Genomic DNA, 16487 nt, shown 5'->3' with positions numbered 1-16487 from the left:
GTTTTCTGTTGTAATTTTTACCTTGTTCATCTAGGTTGGCTGCCTCACAACTGGAAAGGCAGCTAGCTACACAGTCTTTCAGGCTATTCTCACTGCATGTGTTGGTATCAGAAGATAACAAGAACAACCAGTTCCCCCTCTGGAAGTTGCTAGTTCTCCCTCGGGGCCCCTCTTATCCCATGCTTGATATAGCCCAGGTTAGGATTGAGCTGTTGGATTCTGCCCTGCCTCCACCTTGGCTCTGTGCACTGAACATTGCCTGGAGCTTTGGAATTTTATTTACTCCTACATAAATATCTGACCTTCCAAAGCACTGAAGCTTCCTTTCAACCTGCCCACAGTACTGCACTGTTAAAAGTAGAAATGGTGATTTGGAACCCGAGCTGAATACTCAAAACAGTTTTCCGCCCACAGTCCAGAGATTGACAATTTTAGAGTTATTGTGAAAAAAAAATCTTCAGGTTCAAGTTTGTGAAGCACAGTCACATTTGGATAGAATTCAGTGATGCTGTAATTATACAGTGTGAATAATTTTCCTTGTTTCAACTTGTCAATTGGAGATATTCCCAATATGTGATGGTTGACGTTTGGAAGATTCTAGATATGAGATCTTACTAAGCGGGGACTTCAGCCAGCCTCCAGGATCTTATAAAGTGACTCCTCTGAATCTAAGCTTCGTTGTTCAGATGAATGTCCGAGTATTTTTGTACCTGGCAAAGACAGTGGAATTATCTATTGTTAGTGGAATTTCCACACTGCAATGTGTTCACACCATTTTGCTTCTGTAGTCTTTATTGTTGCATACTGTTCAGTTAGGAATTTCATGAAGGAGGGAGAAGTAAAAGATTTGCATTTTTATAACCCCTACTTGTATCTGTGAAACATCCCTTAGTATCTCACATGCAAAGTGGTTTTAAGTGCAATGACTGTTATGTAGGTGAATGTGGGAGCACTGTGGTTACAACAGTGACCACAAACACCAATGAAACAAATGAAGAGCTAATTTATTTTTGATGGTGATTGAAGGAATGTTGGCCAGGAATTGGGAAGAACCAACTACCAGTTCCTCTAAAATGCTATGGGATCTTTTAGGTTGACCAGATCAGCCAGAAGCACCTCATCTGAAAAATCTATGTACCAAGCTTAGCTTCCTTCATTACTATTTCTCAATTCCTCAAAAAACACATATGACCCTGGCAATTGCAATGATGTCTTCAATGTTTGTTTATGCTATTTGAAAATGTACTTGACTTCCACTATATTACAGATATTAGTTAAGATCATTGGAAACTAGAGTTGTATTCCTTGGAATTTAGAAGGTGAGTAGGCGATGTTTCAAAGTTTCAAGACATTATGGAGAATCGATGGGGTAGATGGAGAGAAACTATTTCTGTTGCTTGGGGAGTCCAGGGCTTGGGAGCATGGGCTGAAAATAAGAACAAGACCGCTCAGGAGTGAAATTAAGACATTTCTACACCCAAAGGATGGTAGAAGTTTGGAACTCTGTCCCACATGCGATAATTGAGTCAGATCAATTGTAAGTTTTAATTCTAAGTTTGATAAATTTTTTGTTCACCAGAGGTATTAAGAGATGTGGGGCAAAGATGGAGTTAGATCACAGATCTAACATCACAGAGCCATGATCTCATTGAATAGTGGAGCAGACTTGAGTGGTTAACTGGTCGTCTCCTCTTCTGATTGGGCAATGATTTCGGATCTGACTTTTTAAAAATATGGGACTCCATAGAATTATTGAAATAGGCCACTCAGCCCGTCATTTTTTCTTCATTTAACCCACCATCCCCGTCAATCTCACTCTTGTTCCTAATAGGCTTTTATATTCCTCTTTTTTGAACAATTATTTTCTTTTAAAAGAAATGATGGACTTTAGCACACCCACAATTCTCTGTTATAGAATATTTTATAATTTCCCCTTGAATTATTTAATGCTCTTTAAAATCATACTCTTTTGTTCCTATCTCACCAGTGTCTAACCTATTGTGATTCTTCATAATTTTGAAGATCTGCGTTGGTTCAAACCTTAACCTGCTCAGCTTCAGAGACTAATTTCTTAAGACTGTATAAACAATAATCACTGGCAATATTCCAGCATGTGCATCTTTTGTATTACTCCTAAAAGCTTCCTATAATGGCATTTCCAAAAGGTAATAAAATGAAATAAAACATTTCAAGGCATTTTACAGGAATATATGCTGGTAAATGGGATTAGGTAGGTAGGTCAGGTGTTTCTCTTGCGTAAGTGCAGACTTGATGGGCTGAATCACTGTGTGATTCTGTGATATTAAAGAACAAAATTTGACACCATGCCACACACAATACTTAATTGACACATTTGAAATTATTAAATGGCTTGACAAGGCAGATGCTGAAGAAATGTCCTGCTGGCTGAGGAATCCAGAACACCGAGTCACAGCCTCAGAATAGGGGTCGACCATTCAGGACTGGATTAGGAGAAATTTCTTTACTCAAAAGGTTGTAGATCTTTGGAATTCTCGATGCCAGAGAGCTGTGGATGCTCAGTTGTTCAGCTTATTCAAGACAGTGTCGATATATTTTTAGGTACGCGGGAAATCAACGGATGTGGGGAATGTGTGGGAAAGTGCAGTTGAGGTAGATCAGCTGTGATCTTACTGAATGGCGGAGAAGGGCCAAATTACCTACTCCAGTTCCTGTTCCTTGTGTTCTTATATTCTTGTATTGGGGCAGATGACTAAAAGTTTGGCTGAAGAGGTGGGTTTAAAGGTGTGCCTTAAGAGAGTTGGAGAGATTCGGGGAGGGAACACCCACATCCCATGAATGAATTAAAAAAAAGTTTGGCAAACAGAACAGAATGCAAGTCAGCAGACTTGTCAATGCGAGGCTTTTTTGCCCCTTAAATGTTGATTTTGCAAGGAACCAGGTGCATTCAAGGTGTTGGTCACAAATGTTGAGTCAGGAGCTTAATATTTTAGTTACCTATTACAGCATAATTATTTAGCCTGTAGACTTTCTATGTTTTTGGTTTTGCAATCATTCAAATTTTCAGGAAGTGGAAAATTTAAAAACCATTCCGATGGTTTATATTTTTATCAACCACCATTGTGAAAGTATGATGTGGGGATGGGTTCTGCAAAGGTAAAACAATTAATTTTCAATTGTCGGACAAAAATAAAATCGCTCCCATTATCTTAATTCTGTCTTTTTATTATCCTCTGGCTGCAATCTTCATTTATATTTTTGCTTTCTTTTAATCACTTCCTTCACCTCATCCTTGGCACCAGTGCCTTCAGCCTTCTAGGGCCTAAAGTCTGGAATTCCCTATCAAATCTCTGTTTGTCCACTTCACTCTCCTCTTTTAAGATGCAGCTTAAAACCTGGAACTTTGACCAGATTTTTGATCACTTGTCCTAATATGTCCTCCTGTGGCTTGGTGTCAGTTCTTGCCTGTTTTCACTCCTGCGAAGTGCCTTGGAACATTAAAGGCACTGTATAAATGCAAGTTGCTTTTTTATGAGTCAGAATCAGGCTGAGAGAATGGGATTTGACACTGATAACCATCTGATCAATATTACATTATCTGATCAATATTACATTAACTGGCATGGTTACCATAGACCAATGAAAGAGGCGCATACAGAGCAGGCAAATTGTGATTGTGCTACAAGGTAGATATTTAGATGTAGCAATAGCTTTTTCATTGAAAAGTTGAAAAGTGAGCCGGGCATAATCTTGCAAGATTCAGCATATGTTGATGAGAACTATTGTCTTTATGTTTTAAGAATGAAAATATGAACATTGTAGTAAAATATTTGCAGTACAGCAAAATTAAACATTTCTGTCAGTGTAAAACGTTGTATAATCAACACGGTTAGCAGACTTGTCAAAAGAGATGCTCTGTTAATAGAGTCTGTTCAAAACTTGCTAAAATAATATGGCCAACATCATCCTTGTAGCTGCCTCATTTCCAGTGTTAATTAGCATAATTACTCCATAAGGTCTGTTGATTCTGAATAGATGCAAACTCAAGATATATCATAGCTATACTACCAGATCATGGTGCAGCCTAAGATGGTTCTACATCTGTATGCTCATGTACGCTTTTCAGAATATTTACAATAGCTCTTTGGAAATGGTTCAGAGAATAAATGCTGGACAGTGAGGGAGAGCTTTGCACCCTAGTATTATTATTGAAATAATTTTAAGCTATTAGAAATGGAAAGCGAGCGCATTAATGTCAGGATCAAGGAATTTTTGGTTGAATTTCTGATGAGAATGTAAGACATTACAAAATGCGTGGAGCTGTGTTTTTTCTCTCCAACCTCTTGCCTCTCTTATCCTGTGACATGGCTGGGAGATGGTAATGGCTGCTTGGATTGGGTTCCCATCTGTTGCTTCTACTATGGTCCCATTCAGTGCTCATTAACAGTTTCAGTAAGTTGTTTGATTTGAAGGGTGGTGAACATAGCTCAAACCACTTCTCTTCAGACCTGCACTTCCATCAGCAGTCACTGAATAGCCAATTTACTGTCTGTAATCTAGAAACACTGATGCTAATTTCAGAGATAAAAACAAAAAAACTGCGGATGCTGGAAATCCAAAACAAAAACAGAATTACCTGGAAAAACTCAGCAGGTCTGACAGCATCTGCGGAGAAGAAAAGAGTTGACGTTTCGAGTCCTCATGACCCTTCGACAGAACTTGAGTGAATCCAAGAAAGGGGTGAAATATAAGCTGGTTTAAGGTGTGTGTGGGGGGTGGGGGGAGAGAAGTGGAGGGGGTTGGTGTGGTTGTAGGGAGAAACAAGCAGTAATAGAAGCAGATCATCAAAAGATGTCACAGACAACAGAACAAAAGAACACATAGGTGTTGAAGTTGGTGATATTATCTAAACGAATGTGCTAATTTACCGTTCCCTTGACGTATCATTCAATCCATGAACAAGTCTTTTGTCTTAAAAAAAAATCTTAATTTCCAATCTTCACCTTTAGGCAACCATCCTCTGTTACCATTTTAAGTGGATCCTAAGCCAGATGGTAAAGTATGAAACTAGACGTAAGTCCTTTTCTTGATTATCGGTTTATGTACTGAATGCAGCATCACATATGCCTGCCTTCAACTCCAATGCCCAGCCGTCCCACTTTATAGTGTTCTGAGCATTGAAATTAACCAGACTAAACAAATCAAATTAACTGAATTAATCAAGCTGACAGCCCCTTAAAGGGGCACTGTAACAAAGGGGTAAGGATTTAAAGGAAACTGAGCAAACTAAATCAAAATGTTGTTTTGGGGGCCAATTATGCACTCCAGCCCCTACAGTGTCCACCGGTCACAAAAGGAACGGTAAATTAGCACATTCGTTTAGATAATATCACCAACTTTAACACCTATGTGTTCTTTTGTTCTGTTGTCTGTGACATCTTTTGATGATCTGCTTCTATTACTGCTTGTTTCTCCCTACAACCACACCAACCCCCTCCACTTCTCTCCCCCCACCCCCCACACACACCTTAAACCAGCTTATATTTCACCCCTTTCTTGGATGCTAATTTCAGTTGCACTACTACGAGGAGATGGTGGTGTAGTGGTAATGTCGCTGGACGAGTAATCCAGAGGCCCTGGGGGGACGGGTTCAAACCCCTCACACAGCAGTTGGTGGAATTTAAATTATCTGGAATTAATTAAATTATCAGCTAGTCTGAGTAATGGTAACCATGAAACTATCACCAATTGTTTCATTTAAAAACCCATTTGTTCACTACATGTCCTTTAGGAAATGAAATCTGCCATCCTTACTGGCAGTTCAGAGGTCCAGGCTATTGCTCTGGCACAAGGGTTCAAACCTCACCATGGCAGCTGGTGGACTTTAAATGCAATTAATTAATAAACTTGGAATTGAGAGGAAGCTAGCCTCAGTGGTAATAACTATCATCATCAAGTAAGTATCATCAGTTTTTGGGAGACGGCTGTGTAATGTCACTGGAGCAGTAATCCAGAGACCCAGGCTAATACTCTGGGAACATGGGTCCAAAACCCACCATGCCAGCTGGTGGAATTTGAATTTAGTTAATAAATCTGGAACATAAAGCTAGACTCAGTAATGGTAACCTTGAAGCTATCTTTAATTGTCATAAAAACCCATCTGTTTCATTAATGTCCTTCAGGGAAGGAAATCTGCCATCCTTATCTGGTCTGGCCTAGTGTGACTCCAGACCCACTGCAACGTGGTTGACTCTTAACTGCCGTCTGAAATGGCCTGAGAAGCCACTAAGTTCAAGGGAAATTAGGGGATGGGTAACAAATGCTGGCCTTGCCAGTGGTGCCCACATCCGGTGAAAGAATTAAAAAAAAAATTACCTGGCCTATGTGTGACTCCAGACTCTTAACTGTTCTCAAGGGATGGGCCTTGACAGCAACACCCACACCCCTTGAACAAATTTTAAAAAAGTACTACCACTTTACTGAGATTAAACTTAATTTGTCACAGACCAGAAATCAAACCTTGGTCCTTCTTGATTTTTATGGATCATGGACTCTATGTTTATTTTTAAGATTGCATTACATCAAAAAAAGGGTCGCATTTTTAAACCAAAATGTGTGGGACTGGATCCAAATTAGCAAACTAACATTTCACTTTGATATTTGTATCTGCTCATAAAGACCACACCTTTAATTTGTGCTTTCTTCAACTTCTCAATCCCACGTAACAGCTGTATGCAAGAGCATGATTGCTGCATATTTTCACAGTTTCAGTATTTGCACAGACCTGTTTCTGGACTCAATTTAGCACACCTGAGCAAACAGGCATATTGTATTGCGGCTCTTAGGTTTCAGTCACTGAGCTGTCATCTGCAATGGGTTTGAACACCCTTAAAGGAGAGGTGTCCCTTAATTTAGTCCAATAGATAGAACAGTCAAGACTGTGATGACGTGCTAAATTTATGGTCAAAAGTGACCTTAATGATTTACGATGGATTACTGTTGTCAGTCTGTATGAGGGGAGGTTTCACCATGGCAGGATTGCTCATGTGCCTCCTTTGCTCTACCTAACTTGGGGACTCTTAACCCTCCCTCTAACTTTACTGACGTCAAGTAGCCCTGTCCCGGCAGTTTTGTGTTTCTCGTATCAGAAAAACCTCTTTACCTGTCTCAGTTTTATTCTGTGGAATTTTGTTTTTAATATTTTTTTTCTTCTTCTTCCTTTGAAAGTTTTCTCGGACCTGGTCTTTGATCCCAGTTTTTGGTCAATCTTTGTAATTTCTCCTTTATTGGTTCAACTTCCATTCTCCTTAAGTGTCTCTGTTAAACAACTTGGGATGCTTTCTGTGTTAAAAGCACTATATAAACATAACTTGTTACACATTTAGAATTTTGAAATGGGAGAACAAAGTCTTGTAATTACAACAGAGGTATTTTGGGTCATTTTTGAGGTGAGTTGTTTGTACAAAAGGCTTTACCGTATGTTTGCAATCACATTGCAACCTATTGCTAGATTATAAAGAAATATAAAAAGTCTAGACTGATCTTATCCAATATATGTTGTGGCTTATAAAACAAAAGACGTTCTTTTCATATTGCACTCATTTTAAAAAAAAAATTGACAGAATTCTCTCTGTTGGTTGGGCTCCTGATCCGTCCTATCAACTGAAAGCACAAATAGAAATAAGTAAGTACAATCTGATAGCCATTACAGAAACATGGCTACAAGATGATAGAGATTGGGACCTGAAAATTGAAGGGTATGTGACATTTAGGAAGGACAGGAAGTTAGGAAAAGATAGAGGAGTGGCTCTGTTAATTAATGATGGTATGAGCACATTAGAGAGGGATGACCTAAGTTCAGGAATCCAGGATGTAGAAACGGTTTGGGTTGAAATGAGAAATGATAAAGGCAAGAAGTCACTTTTGGGCATGGTTTCCAGCCCCCCTAATTGTAACTGCATGGTAGGATGAGATAATGGGTGCTTGTCAGAAAGATACAGCGAATTTCATGGGGTATTTTAATCTACATATAGACTGGAAAAAATCAGATAGGCAAATATAACGTAGATGCAGAGTTTATAGAATGTTTTCGGGGTAGTTTCTTAGAACAGCAAGTCTGGAGCCAACCAGAGAGTAGACTATACTAGACCTGGTATTGTGCAACAAGATAGGATTAATTGACAACTTCATAGTGAAGGCACCCCTAGGTAGCAAAGATCATAATATGATTAAGTTTTACATTCAGTTTGAGGGAGAGAAGAGTACATTGAAGACTACTATTTTAAGCTTAAATGAGGGCAATTATGAGGGCATGAAAGTGGAGCTAGCTAAAGTGAACTGACAAATGTGGCTAAGGGATATGTCAATACAGATGCAGTGGCAGACATTTAAAGGGATATTTCAGAATACGTGGATTAGATATAATCCAATGAAAAAAATCTTCCAAGGAGAGGGCCCACCGTCCGTGGTTAACTAAAAAAGTTAAAGACAATATCAAACTTAAAGAAAAAGCATTGGACAGAATATAAAGAACGGCAAAGAAGGACAAAAAGATTAGGAGGGAAAAACTAGTGTACAAGAGAAAGATAGCTAGAAATATAAATACGGATAGTAAGAGTTTCGATAGATATTTAAATACGAAAAGAGTTAACAAAGTAAGTGTTGGTACTATAGAAAAGGATATTCCCTCTTGTGGGAGAATCTAGAACTAGGGGTCACTGTTTCAAAATAAGGGGTCGTTCATTTAAGACAGATGTGGAAAACTTTTTCCTCACGGTTGTGAGTCTTTGGAGAACACTTCCTCAAAAGGCGGTGGAGGCAGAGTGCTTGAATATTTTTAGAGCACAGCTAGATAGATTCTTGATTAACAAGGGGGTGAAAGGTTATTGGGGATAGGCAGAAATGGGGGTTGAGGTTGCAATCAGATCAACCATGATATTGAATGGTGAAGCAGGCTCAAAGGGCTGAGTGGCCTACTGCTCCTCCTGATTCGCATGTTCGTATGTATGTTCCTAATTGTTTAACTGTTTGAAGCAGTGTTTCACAGGCCTTGGGTAACTGGGAATCCTGATTCATGATATTTGTGTTTGGCCTAAAGGTTCTTTTTCCCTTCTCCCACCCCCATCCCCAAGCTTCCAATCCCCAATAGATTCATTCGTGTCTGTTCTTGATTGATAGCATTTCTAAAGTTGTTTTTAAATACACATGGCTAACCTGCATCTTACCAGTCCAGTGTGCTTCCAACCCTAAGTCAGTAGGTTATTCCAAACAAATCATGCACAACTATCATGTTTTCAAAATTCCTACTGTTTTTTAGCAATTGAAAGTTACTAAGCTGGGTGCTGATCTAGTTTAACAGTAGTTTGGGAAATGTAACTTGCAGGACTACGGACCAAATGCTGGAAAGTGGGGTTAGGCTGGATGGCTCTTTTTTTGGGCCAGTGCAGAAACGATGGGCCAAGTGGTCTCTTTCTGTGCCATAAACTTTCTGTAGGAGACCTTGTGACACAGTGGTAGCATCATATCTCTTGTCCAGAAGCTCCAGCTTTAAGTCCCACTTCAGGATTTGATGGCCATGGAAGGTGCATTCATAACATGCCCAAACGGGTTGATTACCAATCTGTAAGTCCTTCCAATACGCCTGATGGCAGGCGTTAAGTACAGGATAGTTTCCTGGTCAGCCATACTGCAGAAGGCAATGGCAAGCAACTGCAGTACTTTGCTAGCATAATCATGGACCAATCCAGTGGAAATCCATGGTCACCAATGCCCTTTTAGGGTATGGTACCTGAAGGAGGAATAACTTGGTATAATTTGTCAGAGAAATGGACTGTGGCTTAAAGTATATGATTTCAACCATCTGAACATCAGATTTTCTTAAAGAAGAATTTCCAATATAGTTCATAATTGCTTGTGTACACATTGAGGAAGAAGGGAGAAAGACAATGAGTGTTTACTTGACTCAAGCTTCCTTTGCATGCAGTTCGTAATAGAGCACCCTTGGAAGGAATATGAAAGTGTGGCCTGGATACGTGGTGGGACATGTGGAGTTCACTGCTACTTGATGAAGCAAGTAGCTGCGGTATTTGTTTTACTATGTGAATGCTATAATGCTCTTGAATTTATTCAAGTCCTTTTCCCCTTGCAGTGCAATAGAAGTGAAATCTGGAGACTTTGATCCTCACTGCAGTTTATTCACACTATAGCATTGTTATGTCACATGATATACAGGATCCTTCCAAGCTCATTGCTCTGACTAAAAGTGGGATTTCTGCAGTCCTTTGTTATTAAGTGAATCAGCAGAAAATATGAAGTTCTCTTTTGGAACATGATCGTTATGAGCTATTCCAGGAATGCTTTGGAGTATAAGGCTCTTTTTTGTGCAAGTGTGTTAACGGTTGTTGCTTGTTTTTGTTTCCTTGAGTAGGAAAGGAGTAGGAGGAAAAGGACAAGTTTTAAATTATAAATTTTGAAGGAAAGCTGAAGGATGTAATTTAGTAATCTATTTTCCTGGTTGAAGTTTAATCTCAGCTTCACATATGCAAAAAAGTAATGACTCAAGGATGCACAACTCATATCCTTGCCCCTCAAAGTTTCAACATGATGAGTACTTCAAAAATTAATCTACATTTATTTTGACCAGAAATGAAATAATACAAGCAGATCACTTCAAATGGAGTTATTCTCCTGTGTATTTTAGAGATCATCATTTAAAAAACAAGTACACACAGATCATGATGATTTTTTGTCAAATCCAGTGCTGTGAACCTGTTCCCAGGTGAGCAGGTGACCTGTTCCTAGAACTCACCGATAATTCTCATATTTTTCTTCCTATGCTTTCCATTCCTTGCAGAAAATGATCTCAACTCCATTTCCTTTGTGGATTGATTACATGGACCCAGATCCTACAAATAGATTGATGTTTTAAAAAAAAAAATAGAACAACTTTACCATGCGTTAGAAACTGATGATGTTTCACCATGCCACAATTGTGTACTGAAAAATCCCATAAACAGCTGTGATATCGTTTAAGCAGTTTTTTGACAGTGATGTTTGAGAGGGGCATGTTTGAGTAGTATCATGGTATCTCTAATGAGCACCTGAACTCCTACATGTGGCCTTAATTTACTGTCTCATCCAAAGCACAATACTCTCTCAAGTTTATATCATAGTGTTAGCTTGTATTATGTGGTCATGTCTTGGGAGTGGCATTTGAATCTACAGTGCCTGACTCTGAGATGAGTATGCTATCAACTGAGCCAAGTTTATGCTGTAAAATAAGCCTTGCGGTGTTATTATTAATTAACACAAGCTATTTTACAAACAGTTTCTTACAAATACTTAATGTCCAATAGATCCAATGTTAGTCAGTTTGACAATTGGATGTTATAGGAAGCTCTAATTGCCATGTTTACTATGAAAAACCTTCTGTCCAAAGTGCTTGTGAAAATAAGGATTAGTCATTCAGCTTGTTTCTGGAAGATCATAAAATGCTTTCTGTATTCAACTAGCCTTGATTATGACTGTTCTGTTGAAGAGTCATACGGACTCGAAATGTTAACTGTGTTCCTCTCCGCAGATGCTGTCAGACCTGCTGAGTTTTTCCAACTGTTTTTGTTTTTGATTATGACTGTGTGCATTGCGCCATAACAGTGACCTGTTTGGCTCTGAGAGCTGACTATCGAATGCATTTTGCATTGTAGCTCCACAATTAAATAGCATCAGTTTCCCTGTGTTTTTTAATATGAAGAAGTATGCAATTTACATAGTCTGTGAATTTTTTGCTGATATAATTGAAATTTTGAAAATAAGAGCTGAGTAGATCTGGCATCACAGCAATGTTGGCTAGTGGCCCTTAGTTGCTGAATAATGAAACTTTATTTACGTAGGAGTTAGTGATACTAGTTTGTTAATTTATTAACGTAGAATTTGAAAGTAACACTTTTTTTAATTAGAGAGAGAAAAACAAAATTTAAGTTCCCCTTATTTACATTCTCCCATATGCCTGTTATTTCCAGTCCAAAAGCAAAAGCCATTGGTTCCCCATGCTCGTGATGTGTCTTGTGTGACAGCAGCTGTGGTTTCCTTTTCAGAATTTTTTTTGCCTGCCTTTTCTGTAGCTAGTTAAGACCAGAATCTGATGGTGTAGTTTCTTCATACATTAGAATAAAGCAGCTGTGGCCTTTCTTCTGTACTATAGTGCACTGGGAATCATAGAATCATACAGCATAGAATAAGGTCATTCGGCCCATTGTGCCTGTGCCAGCTCTTTTAAGAAGCTATCCAATTTATTTCACTCTAGTCTCTACGCAACATGTAGTGTTGAGTTCTGAAGAGGTGATGTTGAATTAAGCCTTTAAAACTTGTATTGACAATGTGGGTGTTCGGGAACATTTTTTAAATAATCTATCCACACCCTTATCGCACACTAGAAAGTAAACATATGGGTTCCAGTGCACAGCTTATAAAGTGCTCATGTTGTTGATCATGATGTTTAGTCAGACAAAATATGCTGTAATTTTAACTGTTTTCCCTTTCAACTTTTACAATTTAAGGACATCTGTATTCTTATTCAATTGGTTCAGATAGGCAATTCAATTCTTAGGTTTTAAGAGTGTTAAGAGACAGCACAATTACTATGGCAAATCACCTTTGTAGTTTGTATATTTTGTCACAGATATCCATCATTAAATAGTTTGTTGGTAAAAGGGACTTCACTGATGATGCACTAATTCAGTGGTGCACTACTGCAATGCATGTGCCTGTATGACAAAAATTGTTGGCAATCATGACATGTTGTTTTGTCTTACTTTGCATTTGTGGAGGTTCCTTTGATTCAATCATAGCCAGTATTTTTTAAAAAAAACTTTAAGGCCAGAATTTTGTCCCAAGATTAATTCAATATAATATTGCAAGTTTTGTCAATTATCTGCAAAGGTTGAGAAATCAGCTAATTCTTTTCAGCAAACACAGACTTTGCAATTTGTTCTGTTACCTATATTAAGGTTCACAAACTTTTTGCTTCTGAGTTCCCCATTCTGTGTTAGGAACACTCCATGGATCCTCTACCACAGCACAGTACTTTTTCTGTGTTAAAATTAGTGATACAATTTAACATGCAAGCTGCATATTCTATCTGCAGTACAAGTACCATGGTGTGAATGCAGCCCAAATTGTAGAGTGCAATGACTGGAGCCCTCTGTTTATCATTGAAGTATTGCAAGCAATAATGAAAACAAGCATTAAACAAAAATGGAATAATATAACCCACCCATGAACTTTTGAGATTCACTTTGTTGTGGTTGTACATTTTTGTGGTGTAAGTTAAAGAATCTGAATAATTACAAATCCCTATAATGAATCAAGGGAAAAAAAAGCTACAGATGATGTGAAATGTGACATTTACCAAAATATTCCATGGAAATGCAGCCTATATATCATAAAGTAACATTGGCATGTTTTTCAAGGACTTAATAAATGAGCATGAGATGATGTAAAATGTTCCAATATGTCCAAAGTGTAATATACTTTTTGCCTGAAATCAATTCTTAATCATTGATCCAAATGAATTAACATTGACTTATCTACAAGGCTTAATAATTGTAGAAGTCATAAATTATTTAAATGGGATATATTGATAGATGCTTACTTCTGTTTTAAAAAAAAAACTGCCTGCCAAGGTTATGAAATTTTCCATTAATAATTATATGTTAAAATTATTTACAGGCAGTTAACTTCATTTTTGGGGATTCAGGTGATTGGATTTAGCTTAAACTTTGCTCTTTTGGTTTATTGCATCTTCTGTACCTTTCTGTGTTTTGTTTTGTGACTGATCTGGCATTTTTGAATTTGATATTTTTCCTGAATATATATTGCCAGAGATGAAGATTGTTTTTCTCATGCATGACTTCCTTGTGATCAGCTCAAGAGCAATATTGCCACAAGACTGAAAGCATTTCAACTGCCTTATGTGTTCAGTTTTCATTCTGTAATTTTAATCTAATTTTCAAGCAGACTATAATCAAAGCTTTTTCATTTTTCTTTCCATTTGGATTTTTCTTCCGAAAAAATGAATATCATGATTTCACAATAGGAGCCAGCCAAAGGTAGGTTGCAATTTGTGTTTCTTTTGTGTTTGGTGCTGGGAGACACAGTGGAAAGAGATGTAGGTTTATAGTATTCAATGCCACGTTTTTAAAAAAATCATTGTCATGCAAAGCTGGCTTTCATTGCCACACCTGAGTTGCCCTTGAGAAAGTTACGGTGAGCCGCCTTCTACAGCAGTAGGTCAGGTATTCTGTAGCTGAAGCCTCACCTCTTGACGACTCAGATCCTTTCCACCACCTACATGATACAAGTGAGGAGTGTTGTGGAATATAAATTCCACTTGTCTGGATGGGTGCAGCTGAAACAACACTGAAGAAGTGTCATGTCATCCAGGACTAAAACAGTCTGCTTCTTCAGCCCATCCAGCATCTTAAACATTCACTCCTCCCATCACCAGTGTATTGCGGCTGTAGCTTGTGCTAGCTACAGGATGAACTGCAGCAAGTCATTAAGACGATGACAAACCCATGATCTCCACCACTTGAAGGACAAGGGCAGCCTGTGGGAACACAATCACTCCAAGTCACACACCATCCTGACTTGCCTTCATTGTCGCTGGGTCAAAATCCTGAGCTCTCTACTTAACAGCATTGTGGTATATCTTCAACACTGCAGTTCCAAAAGACAATCAGCTCCCAACACCTCAAGGCATATAAGGATGCACAATAAATGCCAGCCTTGTCAGTGGTACCCATATCAAAAGAACTGAGAAAATTGATGAATATCTTGGCATTGAAGCACTTGCCTGGTATCCTATGTTAAATATTATACCTTTAAACCTACTAGGGGAATTATGTGAGAAGTAGAGTGTAGAATAATGGATTATTGATGAAAGGTAAAGTCACCTGTTGTTTCAAACTTATATGACTAGTATAGATTGGGTACAGGCCAAAGCTTGAGTGATATAATGTTGAATGCCTGCATCCAAATATTGAATTGCCATCTTGTATTTGCTTTTAGGTATCCTAGCTTCGGTAAAATAAATAGTTATTTGTCTTTTGGTTTACTGACATCATTTGAGGTTGAAAGTTTACATTATACAATGCAAAAGGGAAAATGTTATTTCACTTTTATGATGTACACCTGAAGGTTTATTCATTTGTGAGGCAGGATAAATAGCATTTCAGTCTATAAGGTCTACATGATAAATTTCATGTTCTACTCATACATGTTATACTAGATGTTTGTTTAAATATTATTTACAATTAAACTGACATCAACTTTTTTTGGCTAGGCATCTAGCCTACAAACACTGGTGAGCCTTAAAGTTTGTGTACCTCTCTGACGGCAATAATTAGTACAACATAGATTTTGCTCTGAATTTCTGACATGATTTTTGTGAGCTGACCTCATTTAGTAACTGGAAAAGACTTCTCTCAATAAAATGCTCAGACCATGGTAAGGCCAGAACAATACTGTTCAATTGGCATATTGTCCACTAAATTGATTATTAATTTAGTCATGGCTAATCTGTAATGGTGGGTTGTGGGGCTATCCAAGATTGGGGTGATACTTTGGAATGAAAAGAAAGTTATGAATGTTACAAATCTTGACATTTAAAATTGCCGGACATGTGCAACAGGGCAGTCAAATCAGCTTGAGAAAGAGAAGAGATTTGGTAATATTTCAGGTTGGACCCTTGATCAATACTGGAATGAAAGTTCTGAGTTACAATGGCTTTCAATTGGACTGTTTATTTTAAAAAATTAAATTAGTTTAATTTGCACGTTTATATTGTTCTGTATGCATCATTTCTAATTTCATTTTACAAAAGTGTCCACATATCTTTGCTTTAGTTTGCTATTAGAAAGGAACATATGCTGATGGTGAGTTCTTGCCCTCTTTGTATATAGGTTTTTGCGTACGATCACTGTTTCTGGTCAATGGATGAGTCAGTTAAGGAGAAGTATGCAGGTATGTTGCATTATTCTACACAGGTGTAAGGTTGAGAGTCTCATTAAAGTCTCTCAGAGACATAACTTTTGCTTGCTGTTCTAAAATTCTTTTTCTTAGTTACCTTTCACCCCTTCCCTTTGTTTTGGCCCCTCTGCCTGTCACATCATTTGAGAATGTTGGCTAGTGACCACGGAGGGCTATAAGCCAATGCTGAGAGGTGTGGAGTCAGAATAGGACTTGACTAACCCTCTTTATTATATCAGCTTAGCTCTTCATCCGCTTGCTCCTTAACCTCCTTCTGTTAACCCCTTTGAGGTCAGGAACTTGCTGCACTCACTTAACAATTTACGAGCTTGTGGCACAGCAAGGTGAAAATGCTAGGATATTGTACCAAAAGTGCTCTGTACCTTGTTATGCCATAGCCTTGCACTGTGACTTTTCATCCACTTTGGAATTATTTATAAGTAACAACCTCTGTTGCTTTAAATGTGTGTGTGGGTCAGCAG

The 16487-nt window shown here is 38.2% G+C and overlaps 1 protein-coding gene across 2 annotated transcripts in view; it reads left to right on the top strand.

The window, feature by feature from the left end:
* LOC121290637 (kinesin-like protein KIF13B) overlaps positions 1-16487 on the top strand; it is a 147552-nt gene that overhangs the window by 52733 nt on the left and 78332 nt on the right. For both annotated transcript variants that reach the window (XM_041211348.1, XM_041211338.1), the window contains exons 3-4: positions 14072-14084; positions 15939-15999. In XM_041211348.1, the coding sequence (XP_041067282.1) occupies positions 14072-14084; positions 15939-15999 (74 nt within the window). The remainder of the gene's footprint in view (positions 1-14071; positions 14085-15938; positions 16000-16487) is intronic.

This window comes from Carcharodon carcharias, chromosome 2, assembly GCF_017639515.1.
Source record: "Carcharodon carcharias isolate sCarCar2 chromosome 2, sCarCar2.pri, whole genome shotgun sequence".
Classification (NCBI taxonomy): domain Eukaryota; kingdom Metazoa; phylum Chordata; class Chondrichthyes; order Lamniformes; family Lamnidae; genus Carcharodon; species Carcharodon carcharias.
This window is presented reverse-complemented; position numbering and strand designations above follow the sequence as displayed.